General features: G+C 48.5%; 1 protein-coding gene across 1 annotated transcript in view; it reads left to right on the top strand.

The window, feature by feature from the left end:
* The first annotated feature begins 118 nt into the window (after positions 1 to 118).
* LOC126536583 (acid-sensing ion channel 2-like) overlaps positions 119 to 20,643 on the top strand; it is a 39,734-nt gene continuing 19,209 nt past the window's right edge. The window contains exons 1-5 of the mRNA XM_072287634.1: positions 119 to 185; positions 6,270 to 6,655; positions 12,054 to 12,217; positions 16,639 to 16,757; positions 17,603 to 17,763. Of these exons, the coding sequence (XP_072143735.1) occupies positions 119 to 185; positions 6,270 to 6,655; positions 12,054 to 12,217; positions 16,639 to 16,757; positions 17,603 to 17,763 (897 nt within the window). The remainder of the gene's footprint in view (positions 186 to 6,269; positions 6,656 to 12,053; positions 12,218 to 16,638; positions 16,758 to 17,602; positions 17,764 to 20,643) is intronic.

The following is a 20,643-nucleotide window of genomic DNA, read 5'->3' on the forward strand; positions in this document are numbered from 1 at the left end:
GCCAGGGTTTGTTCTCTTTTCCAGAATGGAGGCAGCCTCTTGGGCTAGGTTACCCGATTCGAAAGCTTTGATGGCCGCTCGTGAGTCGGTGAAAACTTTGGTGCGCGAGGGGTCGGTCATGGCCAGGGCTATGGCGACCTGTTCCGCGACTCCACTCGAAGCAAACCTAAGCGAGGCCGAGGAGCGTAATTTCCCTTTGCCATCAATGATTGCCAACGCGAACGTGCTAGAGTTGCCGTACTGAGCCGCGTCGACAAAGATAGTCGAATCTTGATTCTCGCTGGCCTTCTGTAAAATCGCCCGTGCTCGGGCTTTTCGCCTCCCTACATTGTATTGCGGGTGCATATTCCGAGGGAATGGGCTGACCACAAAGGTTGCCCGTGCCTCCCTGGATAATGTGATTTTCCGTTCATTGAGTATTCTTTGAGCCATGCAGGCCTCGCCTAGGATGCGTCTCCCTGCCCTGGTTGACGAGAGCCTGACTACCTGAGCGGTGACCTGCGCTTCGATCACTTCGTCAATGTCGTTGTGCATACCGAGTTTGCTTAACCTGTCCGAGCAAGTGGTTACTGGCAACCCGAGTACCTTTTTGATGCTCTTGCACATGAGAATGTTAAGCTTATTCTTTTCGGTTTTGGTCCAGTTTAGGGCCGAGGCTACATAGTTGATGTGGCTCATTAGAAAAGCGTGGTGGATCCTAAGGAGGTTGTCTTCACCTGGTCCCTTCTTTCGTCCGGATACTCTAGCAACTAGTCTCAGCATGCTCTCGGTTTTCGCCGTGATGCGCGTGAGCGTTTTGGCATTACATCCACGCGCATCAATCAGTAATCCTAGGATTCGGATAGATTCGACTTGAGGAATGGGCTGCCCGTTTCTTGCAAAGAGGGATATGGGAAGTTGGTTTAGGGGGGTGAGACTCCTAACAGCTTGCCTGGCCGGCCTGTAAAGTAACAATTCAGATTTGTTTGGGGATAGTTGGAGGCCTGTTGGATAGTTGGAAGGAGCGACAGAAACATCTTTTTAAGAAATCACTCATGAACACACACACACACACACACACACACACACACACACACACACACACACACACACACACACACACACACACACACAAACACACACACACACACACACACGCACACACACACACACACACACACACACACACACACACACACACACACACACACACGCACACGCACACGCACACGCACACGCACACACACGCACGCACGCACGCACGCACGCACAGGAACGCAGGAGTGTCACAGTCATTCAAGCAGGTCGCTTGACCGTAGAAACCTCAGTAGCGCCTTCACCGCCTTCTGGTATGAAGGTCGCTTCAGCCGGCACTCCAAGATTGTGTGCTCAGAAAACGGCCGGTCATCGTGGCGTGCCAACGCCGCCACGAGCGACTGTCTCTGGGAGCTGTAGCGAGGACAATGACAGAGGATATGTTCGATTGTTTCCTTGCTGCCGCAATTACCACAGTTAGCACTGTCAGTCATTCCGATGTGGCAAGCAGGTGCATTTGTGAAAGACACTCCTAGCTGTAGAGGCTGTAGGCTGTAGAGAACAGTGGTCTCGATTCGGGATAGTCCAGATGGAATGCGTAGTTGGAGGGATGGTTCCAGGTGGTGCAGTCGAGTATGTCAGAAACCTAGAGTGCTCCACATGAATCGTGTGGCATCACGCGCTAGTATGCGAAGCTTTGCTGCTGCGTCAGTTCTTGATAGGAGGATGGGTTCCTTCACGGCACCTTCGTGGGCCCTCCTAGTCCCGGTATACCGGACACGCTAAAACGCTAATGATCATAAGAACAACAACAAAAAGATATTATACTCTGCATTGCAATCAAACGACAGCTCGGTGGGTAAAACTTTTGCACACTTCTACCCGCCATAAGGTACTCATACGGTCGTGCCTCAACGTAGGGAGAACTCGAATAACGGGCAATTTGCGGGTCCGAACTTATGGAGTGCATTATACGAGAGTATTAGTCTGACCGCAAATCTGCTGCAGTTTACGGCGTACCGGAATACCAGAGCCATTGACGCAGCAACAGCGCTGGTAGCGCTACGTTATGACACTTTAACGACTTGTTATAAGCAGTGCTGCCATTTTAGCGATCTTGTCGCTAGACCTAGCGACGTTCTTGTCTTCTAGCGACAAAATTTTATGTTTAGCGACCGGTCATACTTTAACGACATGACAGAACAATTGGCGACATTTTAATGACATAGAACCTAAGTTAGAAAAGTTACTTTAGAAATGACGTTCTAGGACGCATGTCATAATTAAAAAAATAAACAACTTGTATTAAGCTGTCGAATGAGCGGTCGAAAACGCATGTTATCTTTTTCAGAAATAAGAAACAATTTTAATGGAGCTTAACGCTGCGTGTTCTGCAACTTCACTGTATAAGTTCAACTGGTGAACGTTGGTAAGTTTAACAGTATGAACTAATTGCAGCAGAGTGTATGTTGAGATTTGGGAGGTTGCAGGCGCAGAATCAGACTATAGTAAAGATTAAATTTCGAAGTGGCTCGGCTCGTTCCCATGATTCTGAACGTGTCGCTCTCGTTTCTCACTCCTTTCGGACAAATAAATACACCATGAAGCTTCCAGGTGAAATAAGGGGCAGAAAAGTAATTTGACCTCACATGGCCGGTCTGGAACAGGAGATGTGCGCGCCGGACCTGCCGTTGAGCTCCATAAAGATCACGCAGTTGTCATCGCCACGTTAACGGCATGCAACCAGGCGCGTGTTAAAGAATGCTCTCCTTTCGCAAACGCCGAGAATTATAATATTTGCAGGGAAGTAGCCCAAGTGCCTTAATTTTCGTGCTAATAAAATCAGGTTATTCATGTTTCTTTAATTGTCCCGGATTTCTAACCTTACAATCTGAAGGTAAAAGCGAAATTTCAGCTCGCCTCATCCGTTGTTATGTAGATAATGGTAAATTAAATGCGTTATACACCCTGACGTTATATTTACTGTTGATATATCACATGCATGGACACTAGACAAATATGAAACGCTTCGGTCGATGATTTACGCCCCGTTAGCCTAGGTTATTGTTTTCCAAAATGCTTACTTTATTTAAAATTAATTCAACAGTTTATGCGACACTGATAGAAGATTTAGCGGAAATTTAGCGACTTGTCTGTTTCAGTGTAGCGACATGTGCCAAAAAATGGCAACACTGGAACTTAGAAACTATTTTATGCTGAGTTATACATTGTTATCATAGAAGGGGGAGTGAAAGTCCACCATGTGCTAATCAGTGTTGCTTTTGCATCAGCAAAGGCAGAACAGATGATCTTAACACGTGCTCTAGGTTATGTCAGCGTCCCAAGGTGGTACCACCGCTGCAGCGCGCGTGTTTGTCCGGTGTTCAAAGTGTTTACAGACAGGCTAAAACTGATATACGACGCCGCAAACTTCCACTAAAACTCGACAAGGAAGCCGGCACGCAAGCCGGTACATAGGTTGTTGTTCTTCGTCTCCCTTTTACTGCTTGTTCTTCCCGTGGCAATACGGGAACTCGTTGCCCGGACAGAGCAAAAGTGAGCAATGCCTTCAGGTGGCCACGTATCTTACTTGCAACGGCACGTTATAGTGATTGCACTGCCTCATTAAGCCTCGTATCTGAAGCCTCTTGTGTGTCATATGTGCCTCCAAAATTCGCGATCACGCAAACGTCTTTCTTGAGAGAGAGAATTGTATACGTATTTTTTTACTGGTTCGTGTCATCTTTTCAGAAGTATATTGAATGTAATCATGGAAAGAAAGGCCAACAAATACACTAATGTGTGCACCAAGATCTTAGAGGTTGTAGGAGTCTTTCGCCGAGTACATCCGAGGTGACGCCGCATTACCGCACAGCAGCAAATACAGATGATTCACCGACGCATGCCGCAGTATTTGCGCATTGCTAGCGCGAGTTTCTCAACGTGCTTTTGCCGCTGCAATCTATGAAAAAGCACGAAAGTCAACGGCACTCTGTGTAAGACATTAACTTGCGTTTGCTATCGGAAATCCTTTTAGTCGAAGTTTTATACGAAGAGCCGTTAGGCGTTTAAGTATCGCTAATCGTCGGAATGAGCAGAACTTGACTACCCTACAAACACATATATACTGTGCTCCTGGAGTCTTAATTCAAGCGTTGAACATGCCTTCACCGGGAGGGTGAAATCCTCTCAAGTTTTCATGCTCTGTAGCCTCAATATGTTCGCCCGACGTGCATTTCCAGTCTTTCATATTAATTTTATTTGTCGGCTTCACGACGTGATGTCGATAGTTGCAAAAGCAGTGCCTGTAATGCGCGCATTCCTCCAAGTTTACAACTTTGGGTATTTGCCTCACAGTCTCGAACTTTGAACGATTGAAATAAGCAGAAAAAAAGAATGTCGGTTTACTTAGACGTGTCGACGTGGGCGTGGGCGAACGAGCCGCCTTTTGGAGGCGTACCCAGGCAGTTTGGATCGACCGAATTAATTATGCAAACTAAAAAGCACAAATACAGAAATCTGCTCCCGAATTTAAGCTGCCGGTTGACTGCGGTCTCCTGCACGGCTAGTTTTGAAATCTTTCATAAAACATTTATAGCCGGCGCGAACAAAAGCTCTAGTCCTTCTTGTTTGTATACTTATAGCTGCCCCTCGTCGAGCCATTCTGCAGTTTCTTTTTTCCCATATCGCTAGAGCACAGTGACACCGACGCCCTTCTGACAAGGCGTGGTCGACAGCTCTGAATGTTTAGGCGCGCAGAAAGGGGAGCTTGGGAAAACCTCAGCGTGCGCGAGTCGAAGCGGCCCCCTTTTCCAGAGATGCGTGCGGTGGTCTGTAAAAACACGGGAAACTTGTGCCCGGCGCTTGTTAGCTTTCCATCTTCTCGTGCGGCGCAGTTATCGCCTGCTGTGTGACTTGGCTCGCGCAAACGACTGGCGTCTGTTTCTCACGCGCTTAGCATCCTTCACGTGATGCTCATGGCCGTTGCAGACATTTCCCGATAACGGCTTTCGAGAAACAATGTAAGCGTAATCCCTTTCAGGTGTGCGACGGAGGCACAACTTATCTGGATTTTGTTTCGGCGTCATAGAGAACACGAAGGGGGATGGAGGAGGGGGGTCATAAACGCTGCGCTTACATGTACAGTACGACAGCAAACGTAGGCACATGTTAGCTTTCCATCTTCTCGTGCCTCGCAGTTAGCGCCTGCTGTGGGACTTGGCTTGTGTAAACGACCGACGACTGTTTCTCTAAGTCGTCGGTCTCGTTCGCTGTAGGCCCGCCGCTCTTCTTCCCCAGGCGAAAAAAATTTTAAAGTTAGTTAAGCAATCTTTGTTAATTATCCAGCTTGGCCTATCAAAAAAAGAAATACCATGAAGTGCTACATATTGCTCAGAACAATAGTGCGGCAATTCGATATGCGTAGCACCTATGTTTCTTTTTTTTTTAATACTTGACCCAAGTTAGTTGAAACCCTGCATAGTTAGCACTGTATATTACGCGAAAATCGGTCGTAGTCGGCGGTATGAGCGAATTATGGTACCAAAAATGGCCGACGGTGCAAACAGTAAAAACAGGCCAATAGATGCTCGGATTGACATCAAATTTCTCAGGGAGGTTCCTGCCAACAAAGTAAATTAATGGCTTTGAAAAGAAAATTTGGTAAATTTCGATCTGGGTGGCAATCGAACCCGGACCTCCGGGTTACGAGAGCAGGCTTCCCCGACGCCACGGCGGTTCCAATTGTGGTCGACCAACGGTGAGCCTATAGTGCGTGCGTCATTGCAGAAGTCACGCCGCAGCCATCAGGCTGACTAAAGCTGCGGCCTAGTTCGTGCGACATTGGGCACGTGACAGCGCATGGAGCCAATGGGGAGGAGGTGGCGCCACGTCATGAGTGTATAAAATGGGTGTATAAAATAAAAGCAGTAATGTCCGATTGAACGTCGCTGAGCGGTCCTTCCGGTTATGAACTCCTCCCGGGCAAGAAAGCGCGTTTTGATTCGCCCTTATCGAGGCGCAGTTAGAACGCAGGCGAGAGCTTGCACGAACAAAGGGCGGGTGGAAAGAAACATTTCACCAAAGGGACTATAATGCCTTCGCATTCCCACACGTAAGCAGTCTTGGGTGTCTCTGCCGAATATTTATTTATTTATTTATTTACCCACATCACTGCACTGTTGATCACTCCAAAGGGCGCAAATATATTTTGCAGTGAATCCACTGATAAGCCTGAGCGTTCGCCTGGTATATAGACCGCCTGTCCCTCTCGCGTTGCGCCCTTCGTCCTAGGTTTCGCGACCTGGTGGCCGAATCCGGAGGCCCCGGCTGTGACGTGCTGTGCGGTAGGCGAGGCGGCCTGCTGCGCAAGCTGTGCTGGCTGGTGGTCGTCACCCTGCTGGTGGGTCAGTGCGCCCACGAGTGCCTGATGGTGTTCAGCGAGTACGCCGGCTTCCCCGTGGCCACGAGCTACAGCTCCGAGCAGGGCCTCGCCGTGGCCTTCCCGGCCGTCACCGTATGCAACGCCAACCCGCTGCGGAGGTCCCGTCTCTGCGCGGCGCAGGCCTCGCTTCGAGGAAGCAAGGGCGCGCCCGAGAAGGTCTTGGAACGAAACTGCGCCGACAACAGCACTTACGACGACGTGAGTGGGCAGGAATTTAATTCGTGGTGGCGAAACGCGCAAAACGCCCGTGTACTCCGGGTGGTTTTTTTTTGCCGTCGTTGTGAAGTTCTGTATAAAATCCACGTGCGATAAGATCTTATCGCGTCCCACGCACCGTATCCTGTGGGTGCGAGGGAAGGTACGCGAAGGCGAGCCAAGAAGGATGGTGGCGCGCCGAGGTCATATGATCAATTTCGAACGAAAGGTGGGGGGCGCATCTTTTCTACAGTCGGATACAACTCAAGTCTGCAGTGAAGCCCCGCCCACGCCCTCATAACCGCCAGACACTTCCTCCCCGAGGCTGCAAATAGTTCGTAATTCAAACTTTCCCTGTTACCTAAATAAGGCGGTAACCAGAAAAATAAAATTATAAGCGCGTAATTTGGTGCCTCTTCACTAATCTATTCCAGCGGAACGGTAAAAGCCTGATTCTTTGTTAAACTGAAATAAAACGCTTGCTTCGCTGCAACCATTTATTGCCAAGTTTCACTTCAGTTGGCTTTTGAGTGTCACTAGTAAAACGGGGTCAGCAGTGAAATGAACTGTACCGCGGACTTTTGAAGAGTGAAATGGTCAGACTCCATACGCTTTGTCCATGTCTGCTGCACACCTCATCGCTTCCGCCGATGAAAAGACCCTTCAAGAACAGCAGACGCTCCGGAGAAGTCAAGTACGACGCGATCTTGAAAACGTCGCATGAAGGCGAGCATGACGACGATGTTGTTTGCTTCTGTGACTGGCAGGCGGAGTAACAAAACCCCGCGCGGTCCGTGTGCCTTGGTTGCCAACTGCTGTTTTTCTTAAGTTGCATCCTACTGCAGCCTGGCGGTATAATTCTGTACAGGCTGTCCGCTCGGCGGCTGAGCGCATACGCGGCCCGCGCGCCCTACATTGGGGATAATCTGCGGCCAGTGCAAAGACGAGGGCTAGCTGAGGTGGCTGGTGGCCTCACGTGCTCTGTTGTCCGGCGCGGCTAGTGTTTGGAGATCGCGTAGTACCAAATTTCGGAGACGCGCGTGGAAGCGAGAGGCAGCACGAAGCGTTCGCTCCCCTCTTCCCTGCGCTCTCTCATCGCGCCAGCTTTGTGACAGCGAGTGTTCGCGGACGTCCGGTGATATCTGTTCCTGTTTGCCTCAGCGCGCGTGAGACGTACCACGCTTGTTAATCTAGTTAGTAAGCGATTGCTTGCTACTATTTATGCGGTAAATAAAACTACTAGGCTTACTTCGTGTAGTGTAATATTTTGATATCGCTATCAATGCTGTACCTCTCGGGCGAAATTGCGACTTATTATTATTATTATTATTATTATTATTTATTCCTTCTCAACCAGAATACGGTCATCGCGGCTGGGAATCGAACCCGGTACTTCGTTTTCAGCAGGAGAACATTGCATATTCACTGAGCCACGTAAAGAACGCAAGTGGCTTGGCGTAAGCTAATGAAACATCAACGCAGCCCCAAAATAGCGCCGATGAAACCACGCGCGAACAGCCCAATAGAAAAATGAAAGGAGCTCAGTTGCATCGTTTTGCTATTCATTTTTATTTTCTATGTACAACACACAGGCATGAACTACGCAAATAATTAGGTGTTATTGTTAAAGGGTGCGCCACAATTACTGTCGCAGTTTGTGCGCTACAACTCCGTTCATTTCACAACTTCCTTCGGTTAGAGGGTACTTCAACCGAATTTCGTGGCGTCTATCATGGAAACATGTTCCTTTATCCTCACCCACGTTAAGGTATTTAGTCTGCGACGTGTGATCCATGTGCCGTGTTCGGAATTGACGTCCTGCTGTCACATATTCGTCGTTTTGTTGTCCTATTGTGGTCGATGGACATCACCGCCATCATCGTGGCCGACGGTCGAAGCGAGCGCGAATGATTTCCCTGGACTGATTGAGGTCCACTCGTGAATGATCGCGTGAGCGAGAAATGAATATTGTACAAGACGCGAGCCTCAGTATAACAGTGCTTCTATACGCCTTGTGCACCGCCTATAGAGGCGCCACTGAAAGCCACCTAGCGGACGCTTCCAACAGTACACGCGGGAGCAGTAGCAGACGACAACCCTTTGCAGCAAGGATGGCTGAAGTTCGCGGCTGCGATTTCTCCTTTGTTCGGGTGCCAGGCAGCTTCTTCTGCGGTGACAGCTGTAGGGAAGACGCTGACCTCTATGCGAACGGGTATGAACACGATGTTACCGGTGTTTGGGACAACATGGTCCACATACGTGCAAGGTGTGTCCCGCAGACAAACGCCATGAACTCCATTTGCATGACGTGGAGCTCATGTTCACTAGCCGATCAATTTTGTTGAGTAATGCGACTTCTCGATTGTTTTTTTTTAATTCTACCCTTGCCGTAATGCTGCTTCTGTTCCTCAATAATAAGCACCCGTCGTTAGTGCATACTTATATCAAACAAATCCGCACGGTGCAATCTCTGCATATGCCGTTGTGATTTTTCTGCCGATGAATACATGTGACATCGCCGAATAAGTGCGGTCGAAGTCGCCTCAAGAAGAGTAATTGCCAATTTATTGATGGAAACGCGTACACTAGCCAACGAAGTCACCAAACACACGGGTTAATAAAAGCACGTGTTAGTGCTGTACCGCCGATGCAATTCTGCTCCATACGTCGATGAACTGCCGTTCCCGCTGCAGTTTTTGGAAAGAATTTTAAATTCCCCAAGGGAGCTGCTTGGAAACGTACAAAGCTAAAGACTGACTAACTTTTCAGTACTTTTTATATTACTAGAGAGAGGTGCCACGTGATATATTTAAAGGCAGAGCAGCGCCAGTCAAAGTAGATGAGCGCTGGCGGCAAGCCCCGGTTCAGTCGTCTGCAGCGTAAGTATAAGAAAGAATTCAGTTGAGTACAAAACTCACATGCATGAATGGACTACGTTGTGAAACAAACAAATCACTCGGCGTGTTAAGTTTGCTCAGGCAGCATCGAGGTGTGATGTCTTCCCAAACGGGACGCGAACATTTCAGCGAGAAATGGAACAAAAATACCATATGCAGCAGCTATTAGCAATTCTCGCCCTGAACTACCTATTTTCTAAACACATTTCCAAAAACGCAAACAATATTTAAGATGCCCTCGGGTGAAAAGAATAAAGCTGTTAAAGAAGCACTTCCTTGGTATCATTCCGATAAGACACAGCGTGATTTATACCCTTTCCAAACAAGGCAGGGTGAAAACTTCGCAGCTCAAAAGAATCGACAAGAGTTATGCATGGAGCAATTAGCAACAGTTAAACATGTGCAAAGCCACGCATAAAATAGATCTAAAAACATGAAGTGCGCGACAGCTGGTGCGAGGATTTACCGCGCCACATGAAACCAACAATTTCAGTTCTTGCAAACTTCAGTAGCTTTAACATACAACGCAATGCGCTCGTGCAGTCTAGCTAGCGCAACGCGATAAAGAAGCGGAAAACAATATAAGCGGCAAACAGCATTCCGAACTTTAGCGAAATGCCTTTAAACCTCATGCTGCACTGCAGACGAACTTCGTTGCTCACGCGTCTAACTATGATAGAGTGGAAGAAAACACCGACGAGACAAAGAAAAGGATGAGAACAAGAAATTTCCCTTCGAAGCGACGATCCACTTTTGCTACCGTTGCTCCCGCTGATGAGGCTTTGCCGGGAATGATTAGAACCGTATCGCCGGCACGTTTTCACCGGTATTTGAGCCCCCCACCCTGCAACAATTCTTCGACATTCCGTGAAGCTTTGGCCACCCCACACGTGCGAATGGTGTTGCCTATCTTGCTCTGAAAACGTTAATAAGACAGAGAAGCACGATCAACGACACAACAATCTACGGCGCGCGCCAGGCTCCTCTCCCGCGTGTTCTGCGCAAGGCCGCCACCAGTGGCGCGTCCGTCGGCGTGCACGGCGCGTATACTTGAAACCCTGGCGTGCCACACCTAGACATGTATACTGAGCTTGTATGCTGAGATTGGGCTTGCAGGCGCGTGCAGGTGAGTACCGTATAAAGCAAGTGTCCTACAAAGTACTTTTCTCTTTTCCCGATTGCAGCGGGCCCTCCGGAGAAAACGATGTCATCAAAAGTCCTGTGCGAAGGACCATTATTTTGCAGGCTGTCGACCATCGCTTTTCTTTCTGTGTCGAACTGCGGGCTTGGCCAAATGAAACAGTCGATGTCGCCGATAGCACCACAGAAGGAACAGAGCGGGGAAGCACATCGTTCAGTCTTGAATAACCAAGCCGGGGTGTCAGTTCTGATGCGTTGCAACAGCGTTGCTTCTTCGCGAGCAAGTTCATGGGTCACACAGGCTTAGAGTGAAGTCTTGTGGATTGCCCTAAAGTGAATGCGGATTGCATCCTTAGGGTTCTGAAAGGTGTTTGGCGCTCTCACTTTTGGGACGCATGTAAGCGCTAAGGCGTGCAAGAGCGTCAACTTTCTCATTTCCTTCAATTCCTATGTGGGACGGGATTTTCTAGAAGTTTACGTTAAATCCCTTGCTCATTAGATTTTTAATCACTGCCAGAGATTGCCTTGTAAACTTCTCTCTAGGTACACCACGGTGTAATCGTTGTAACGCTGACTTTGAGTCCGTCAGCACCACGACGCCTCGTGCAGAATAGGCGCGTGGTTATTGCAAAGCCGCTGTAATTGCGGTGCTTTCTGCTGCTGAAGACGAAACTACGTGATCCAGCCGGCCAGACCATGACACATCGAGGGAGGATTTGCAGAACGCCGCTGCCTGGCTGTCGGTTTGTACGCACACCGACTTGTACGTGTACATTAGTAGGTGGCTTTGAAACGCTGTACTCAAATGGCCCAGCACAAGAAACTTTGCTTCGGCAGTTGAAATGGTGCGTTTCGCCGGTAGGTGGGGTACACTGAGGCTGCAGGTGACGTCCGAAGAGGACCATAGCTGGTCGAGGCGGCTCCGTTTAGGCCCTTCCGATCTTAAAAACCGGAAAGTCTTCAGCGCCGCATGGAAATGGGAGCGAGTTCTTGCTCTTGGCCGCCGGAGATGCGGTGCCTGCGGAGTCTCGCGCAGCCTTAATAGCTGCGTCATCGAGGCCTGAGATGCCAAAAGGCGGAGTGGAAGAGATTCTGCTTCAATACTAACCTTCTTGTTCAAAGCTGCCTGGGGAACTCACATCGCCAAGCGAAATCCCTTTCCATGCACCGTAAGCGCTCAAATTGACTCGCTGATGGTGATATCAGCGGCAATCGATAGAGAAGGTGGCTTGTTACAGAGCAGCGTTCAGTTTAAGCATAGCAGCCTGTCCCCCCTCCCCCCCCCCTCCCGCCTTTTGTTTTTGCCTAAATCTCATTCCCGTCCAGGCTACCCTGAAGCATCTTCCTCACTCGTGTGTGCGCAGCCCAATGGTGTTGACGACGACCTGTCCCAGCAGCTGCAGGTGTGGATGGCCCAGAGGAACAAAGAGGAACGTAGCACCGTGCGACGCCTCTTTCGTCTCGGTCATCAGCTCGGGGACACCGTCGTGCATTGCCGCTACGCGCGACGAAACTGCACCGACACAAGGTAAGCGTAAAACGAATCCGCGCGCGCGCACGCGCGCACGCACGCACGCACGCACGCACGCACGCACGCACGCACGCACGCACGCACGCACGCACGCACGCACGCACGCACGCACGCACGCACGCACGCACACACGCACACCCACACACCCACACACACACACACACACACACACACACACACACACACACACACACACACACACACACACGTGCACGCACGCGCGCGCGCGCACACGCACACACACACACACACACACAGAGAGAGAGAGAGAGAAAATAAAAGATTCATTCTATACGACCGGCCGTATCAAGAAGACATACAACAAACCACAAATATTCCATCGGGTGTCCTTCATTGCCCAGCGAGTTCCAACAGAACACAGGTGGCTTGGCGCACTTGTTTTTAAGCCTCTGGAATTTCATGGGGGTGGAATGCAAAAACACTCGTGTGCCATTCGGGCCCTTCGGCTATGCGGAGCTCCTACTAAGGCGTCTGTTAGGTCCCGTGAAATTCTTTGGAACGTACGTTGAAACTCCAGGAATAATTATCTAATAGTTCTTTGGCTTATCTATATAGGCACTTTGCGATAGGTAGATGTTGGGTATACGTTCCTGTCTCGCATCATTTCCTGTCTCTTTGGCAACAACAATAATAAATAATAATAAAAAAAGAACGCGTCTGGTTTCTCAAACGAACATTCCCTCTTTCCCCCCTTAGCACAACGGCGCGATGCTGTAACCGTTAGAACAGGACCTCCATATTTCTTCATTGTCTACTAAGTCTTCTTCATTTCCACTAAGTCAGGAGGACGTAAGAAATGTGCACGATGAAGTCCGCACAAAGTTGAGCCGATACGACGCACTCGTTGGAATCCACGCGAAGCGAAGCTGCAGCTATGCGGATGTGTGTATTTAAATTCTATACAAGTAACGACGATGCGTACGATTATGTTTACTTTCATCCTGCGCAGCGTGCTACCTCGTGCAATAATAATCCACCACAAAGGCCACCGCATTAATTTCACATATATTTTTTTACGTCTGTACACTACGCCGTCCGAAATGAAAACACCAAATCAGACGGACGCACAGTGCGCCATGTCTGCGCACCGATGCCGTGAGGATGAAGCTGATATGACTCTTGACGAGGAAATCTTATCTTCTATCGTGTATGCTTACCTATCGCATATGCTTATCTGGCACGGTGTGTGCGCAGATAAGCATATGCAACATGTATCTTGATTGCTACTGCCATTGAGGCATCTGTAGCTCTTGCCACAGTGGCACATGCCAAACGGATTAATCACAGAAAATCGAATCAGTCGAAGTATACCCGTTGAATGGAATGCGCTAGTCCCTTAAGAGGTCGATGGGCTCTAGAGATACGTATGAGCCGCCACTATATGTTCATGTTTTATGCAGGATGACCTGCGTGTCGGGGGGTGGCTAGATCGCCTTATCCGTTGGACAATAAAGTTTATTCTATCTATCTATGCAGGATATGTTTTTTTTTTACTAACAGAGGTGAACTTACCCGCGCTATAGTTTATCAGTCAGCATACAGGGTTTGTATAAGTTCGTTTGCTAGTATAAGCATTCAGCCGCATGTATACATTTCGCACATATATATATATATATATATATATATATATGCCCGCTGTGGTGGCGTAGTGGCCGTATTAAAATATTGGGCACAAGAACAAATACGCAAATATATATATTTTTTCAGCTAGTTGTAAAAATGTGAGAAATAGAGGCGCATCAGAAATATAGGCTATGTGGAAATCCGCCAGAGGGAGTAAATTTCACGAAAGGGGATTGTTGCAAAGGAAAATAAAAACACGGGAACTAATTCACATGCAACTCAAATTTATTTTCGAGGAAACCATTCTACACTCCTTTGTAAACTCGGGCTTCCTTCGGGAGGACGGATTTTTTGGGGCTTCCTTCGGGAAGAATGCGGTTGAGGTACATAACATTGGTAGTTGCGCGCGAATGGGGAAGCACTGACAGCGATAGCAAAGTTTAGCGCATTGGTTTACTAAAGCGTTGCTCTTGAACTGTACGCGGCTGTACGCAGATACTACCTAAGCGGGGCGCCAAAATGTCTGGCACCCTGAACAACTTAGATACGTAGGCTAGTGTCGTGCAGGCGCCAAGGCGCCGCCCGCAAGGAGCGGCACCAGTGAAGCTACACCATTTTCATATCGCAAGCACAAATTTTGTTCTTTTATTTTTGCATTTTAATATTCCAAAGATTTGGGATAAATTCACACGCTAAGAATAATGTTTTCGCAACTTTTGTTTGCGCAATGTGATTCTAAAATGAAAAATATGGGAAATAATTCAATCAAGAATATGCACTTGGTTTGAGCAACTTTGGTTGTTGTACAGTTTAGCATATATGGCACACGTAAAAGTTAAGGAAGCTTAAACACAAGACTTGCATGTAGGCTTCATTGGGGAAAACTTAGCACACTTATACATGGATATATATGAGGCATCACGGCGGCGGCAAAAATTTTCTTCGAGTGTCCACACAATTGCTATCGAAATAAGAGTGTCGTAGTGTTCGGTTATGTTTTGTAGAAACCCAGACGGTGCTGGATAGCTAGCTGTCTGCACAATGCTTCACATAGCATTAATTCGTGCGATCTGCATAGCTTTTTCTCGTCTCTTGCTTTGAAGAGAATTGCCTTCTTTGGCTATTTCACCCGTTTTCGTAGTGGGTGGTTGGCACTCATGGTTGGTAGTCTGAGGTTGCTAGTCGAAGGCAAGGAGGTTTCAATAAAAATTTTGCAGGAGTGGAAATGATGTCCTGAAAGTGAAGCCGCACAACTGCCACCTTAGGAAGGGCACGATAAAAGATTCGGCTACTGCGCAGCAAAAGAAGCGCTATCCTCATACTCCCCCCACGAGTTTAATATAACTATATTTGTCGTACTGATACTGAATGACGTCTATTTTTGTCTTCCTGGTTTAACGTTAAAGCCTCAACGTCTTGGCAAATTTTATTGCAGTTCACGTTGCTGATACTCAGCCGAAGATAATACTTTCGTCGGGAACGACCAGGTTTTATTTTCTAATTAATTTACTTTAAAACACACTTTATCTGTAAGCCAGCAACACCAGACGAGGTGCTCTTTCAAAGCTAAGTAGGGGCAAGCGCTAGCTTCACCTCTGCTGCTAAGCAGGCGCGGGAGCTTCCATTCTAGCGATCTCTAGTAATGCGAGTGCATTATATGCCTCATGAAGCGGAAAATCTGGCGTCCGTCCGACGTTAAGATCCGAGGGCACCAGAACCCACGTGACCAAGTGATGACGTCACGTTGCCGGTGCTGGACCTGCTGTGGTTCTCACTGCGAAATCCCACGGTGAGCAGCACACCGTGGCCCACACCCAAAAAATGGACTGCCGAATTCGAAAATTCAGTTGATCCACTCCCAAAATTGACTTGGCTCACCAGTAAAATTTGGGTGGCTCACACCTAAAGAATTGACTTTGCCCAATTCCAAAATTGAGTTGACCCGTGTTCGAGCTGACATCGAGGCACCCTATACTCGCGAACAGATTTCTGTGGCAAAGAAGGGAAAGCTACGGGCGCGTGCCTGCTGCACATGTGTTACCACGCCAAGTAGTCCGGCATCGTTGACAGTGCTTTTAGTTGCTCGGAACAGACACTGACGGTCGCGTTTCCCTAGACGCGGAAGGAAAAAGCCGCAAAATAAGTAAACCTTTGCGCTCAGTATTGTGTTCTGTCTTATTTAACTGTTGCTAGTAAGATGTTTATGTTTTGTCTTCCCCAGCCTAAACAAACGTGGATTAAAACGCAGGACTCTTTTCAAAAGCGCTGTCACTTGTGCGCGCTTTGCCTCCGTAGCTTTTCCTTCATTGCCGCAGAAACTTGTCCGCGAGTATAGACGCTTTCGTCGCCGAACACATCTGGTAAAAATTTTTTTGAGAAGGGTGTGCTGTCCGCATTTACCACAACTATAGATATGCTAGTTAACGGTTCTGTTCTCTACGGACGCTACCTCAATATCCTCACTGTAACTAGTATGCGCATGTCGTCAAGTGCATCGTTCCTTTATTAAGCGAATAGTTGTCTTGTAGCGTTCGGCTATTCGCGTACATTGATAATCGTTGACGATGGTATCCACGGGTCCCTCGGAAATCCTTCCCTCTATAGCTCGAGAGTCGCTCATTCGAGCACGGCCATTTCTGCATGTGGACACCCGCGATGCTGGTCGCGGTTGTTCAGTACACTGCGATTCGCCACATTTGAATGTTTGTTTGCTCGTTTGCCTACAAAAGTGGCTCAGCGCGTTATGCGCACTACCGCGCACTTTTCTCCCTGTCGAGGGATTTCAGCGTCGAAGAGCGTTCAGAGTATCGACTTCAGAAGCGTTTCACGCACAGGTTCTTCAGCACGACATTCGACTCGAACTACGGAAACTGCTTCTGCTTCCACTGCGGCTTGACTGAAAAGAAGAATGAAGAGTTTTACCTGTACCAGACGGCTGCATCTCCCGAAGACGGTAAGATAGGACAACACTCGTTGTGGTACCGTGCACTAGGGGAAGGGAAGAGGGAGCATAAAGACGAGTAGAAGGGAAAACGAGAAAGATTTGAACGAGCGTAGTCGGCCACTAAAGTTTACGGGACACTGTGAAAAAGCTGAATTCCAGCAGAGCCTGAGCTCATGGTCAAGAATTGGTCGAGCTCATGGTCGAGCAAAGGCGTGAGGAGCTTTTGCCACCTACACAGGGATCCAGTAAATCAGAAGTGCAATGCTTGAACAGAACCGAAGTTCATATCTGCCATGAAACCCTGGCCCCGGAAACTTACATACGTGACCGACTGTACCCTTTCTGCATTACGCTTACCCGCCACGGTTGCTTAGTAGCTTTGACGTTGCTCTGCTAAGGACGAGCTCGTGGGAACAAATAGCGACCGCGGTAGCCACATTTCGATGAGGACGAAATGCGTGTATAGTATGCATTGGGTGCACTTTACGGAACCTCAGGTGGTAAAACTGAATCCGGAGCCCCCACTACGGCGTGCCTCATATTCATATCGGTCGTGGTTTTGGCACGTATAAGGCCTCAGCATTTAATTTGTTTGTCAGTTCCTCAGAAATGGCACTGAATACGTATTGCAAATATTGAATACGAAAGCGCTTCATTACGAACGCAATGCGTTGCGAGGCGTTAGACGCCTCAAATAGAGTACGCTTTCATTTTGTAGTACACGTGAGGACGTCGTGTCGTACGACAGGGCTCGCGTACACCGAGGTGGGGGGGGGGGGGCGGGGGAGGTGGGGCGCAGAGCACTGACCTCGTGGGATCGCGCGATACACGCTTTCGCGCACCGGCCGGTGCAGGGCTGGACCTCGTGCTGGACGCGCAGGCGCACGAGTACCTGCCCACCTCGGTGGAGATGGGCTTCGTGGTCATGGTGCACGGACACGGCTTCCGTCCCGTGCTCTGCAACGACGCCGTCTTCGCGGAGCCCGGATACGTGACCTACATCAGCCTCGCCATGGTGAGCGTGAAGCTCAGCACCTCGCTTCACGGCTTCATCATTAATGTATATTTATAAATTATTTTATGGAAACGATAGATGTTGGGCGCACAAATACGTCTTCTCCTTGGTTCTTGAGCAGCTGGTACGAGAACATGTAATGTGTCCCGACTAACGTTAGTTAGCCACGTGTTAAAAAATAATAAAGGTATAGAAAACGTGGCGCAATCTACAATTATAAAACCTGCGGTGTTCAGGTGCCAAAGGTCTGACAACTGAACGTCGTAGGTCTTAAAATCGTATCTTGCAGTGTGTTTTTCAAATACCTTCTTTTTTTCTTTGAACAGATTAGCCAAGGTAGCTGGAACACCCTATATAGTTTTCGTACTTTTGTACATAGTTTCATGGGGGAAAACAGAAGAGCCATTAATGCACACACACCGGCGTTATCGCATAGCAGCCAAAACAACACCGCAGCATTACAAATAAAGTGACAAATGAACAACGCGAATTCTATCACAAACGCAGCGAGATTAGAAAGAAGCACTCAGAAGAACAATGCGAACCGCAATACACCGACATTATACACCGACATTACAAAATCGAGAACGCTGCTATGAACGAAACATTTTTTTTTGTTACACGTGTATCCGATAACGCCCAACAATGCCGCTGTCTTCAAGAAATTTTTGATGCTATTTTGCATCACTCTGGTTGTCCACGGGCGTAATAATTTCTTTAAGCTGAGCGATCCATGGTCCTATGCCATTGTTGTCGATTTAAATCGGCCGTTTTGGTGTGTCAATATTATTTTGATGCGACTGCAGCATACACAATGCTGAGCAGCAGATAGTCATCCAGTGAGGTTCTTTATGTTCCGTAGTAATTATGTGATCGAGGGGTCGAGGAGAGGGAAAAGAAAAAAAAAGTGACCGTGATGTTTGAGATTAAACGGGGCAGCATTCACCCAGAGTTTGGCAGAAGCCACTCCTCTTTTGGAGTGGCTCAGTCTTTTGGAATGGATCAATGCCTTGCTCCGACCTACATAGGTCGGAGCAAGGCATTGATGGGCAAACGCGTGATGGGCAACCTACCCTCTGTGTATATCCATGGCCTTGGTGACGCGACGATAAGAAGAAAAGACATGCAGCCAGGGAGATCCCGCTCTAGGCCACCTACACCAAAACGTCTGCTCTCCCATTCCTGCCCCCGCCCGCCTTCAACGGCATTTCCGCTGGTCAAGCGCGTTTAGCATCGGTCATCCCAGGCGACCAGCACCGCCGCAGCCAGAAAGGTTCCGGGTCAAGTGTCTCCCCACCTTCCGCTCTCTCTCTCCTCGTTTTTTTTACGAAGGACCTTTTAAAGGCTGCGCACCGCCACCTCCGAAGAAGGAGCCGAATGGGCTCCGAAACGTCCGGCTGATAAATTCGCTTTTTTGGTTGGAGTCACTGTCAAAGTTCCCAACCAGACGGGTAATTCTGTCGAAACATTTAGCTTCAATCTACTCTATGAAGTGTGTCGAATGCCAGCTTCAGCGTTCTCAAGGGGTTTCCGGTTCAGTTTCAGTAGGCGTCTATATGTTTATTTTTGGCGTGAAAAACGCCTTTCAGTTCGTTCAGCAGTGGTCGATGGTTTCGCTTCAACCGCCCGTAACGATATGCAACAGAAACATGTAACCCTATAGTTTGTCGCTTATGTCTTTGCAACCGTACTACTCACGCTCCATACTTTGGCATTGTTGCGCAGAGGAAAGGATGCTCGATCATACGTGCATCCCACGCACAGATGGCGCCGTCTTGGTGCCACGCGTCACGCGTTCTAAGCTAAATCAGAGAGGCGTAGTGGGCGCAGCTCGGCAGTGCGTTTGTCGACGCGGAGCGGGAGTGATCTCACTCTGCCATAGTTAGCGTAATCCATCAGACTCAATCCTTGGCTCACCAGGAGTTATAATAAAGGCTCACAAGTGTGCATTTAGTTGCAGAAATTTGACGGTTGCTCGGCTATGGCGCCCCCGCGTTCGGCACGTAGTGTCCAGAAATGTCATGGAGAGACTCGGGCGGCAAGAAGGAGGGATGCCAATCTGCGCCCACTACCTTTGACCACGGCGGACCTACTACAAATAAGGAGCGAACATGATTGCAAGATTAGACCGTAGGACCCCCAATTATTTGAAACATAAGAGCGTAGGCTTTATAATGTGTGAACAACTGCCACTTGCGTGTTTGGTTACGTCATTTCTGGACCCGTAGTGAACACACACCATCTGCAACACGCACAAGACGTATCACGTATCACACTGCTGCTGCGTCCCGGACACAGCCTACGCGATAACTTTTTTTTTACGTTTACTGTTGCCATGGTTACGCGGTCGGGTAGCGCATGCACCTAAATACTTGCAGTATTCAGTACCGTTCCGGCAAAACCAAGAGAGAGAGAGAGAGAGAGAGAGGAAAGGCAGGGAGGTCAACCAGACGGGCGCCCGGTTTGCTACCCTACACTGGGGGTGAGGGAAAGGGGGAATAAGAAGAAGAAAAGAAGGAAGTGATGACTGTGTGTGCAGTGAAGCACCGTGACACCAAAGTGGAGTTACAAGCGCGTCACTAAAGGAGGTTTTTTCCTGCAAGGACATTTACTACGGAGAAGCCAGTTTTGCAAAGCACTCAAGAGTAACAAACATCCACACGTATAGCTTCACGACGTTCCGGACATGGATTATGGGAAAAATATTTCACTCACTAACTCGCGCATAGGTTTCGAGGCCCACCGAAAGTACCATACCTGAGTGTTATAACCTGGAGGAAAAAAAGAAAAAGTGTGCAAACGGGAAGACGTTATGAAAAAGCCGAGTCAGTGGAAGATATACAGAGCGTTTCAAAAAACACGTTCAAATTTTTTTAGAAA

This window comes from Dermacentor andersoni, chromosome 4 (genome assembly GCF_023375885.2).
Source record: "Dermacentor andersoni chromosome 4, qqDerAnde1_hic_scaffold, whole genome shotgun sequence".
NCBI classification, from domain to species: Eukaryota; Metazoa; Arthropoda; class Arachnida; order Ixodida; family Ixodidae; genus Dermacentor; species Dermacentor andersoni.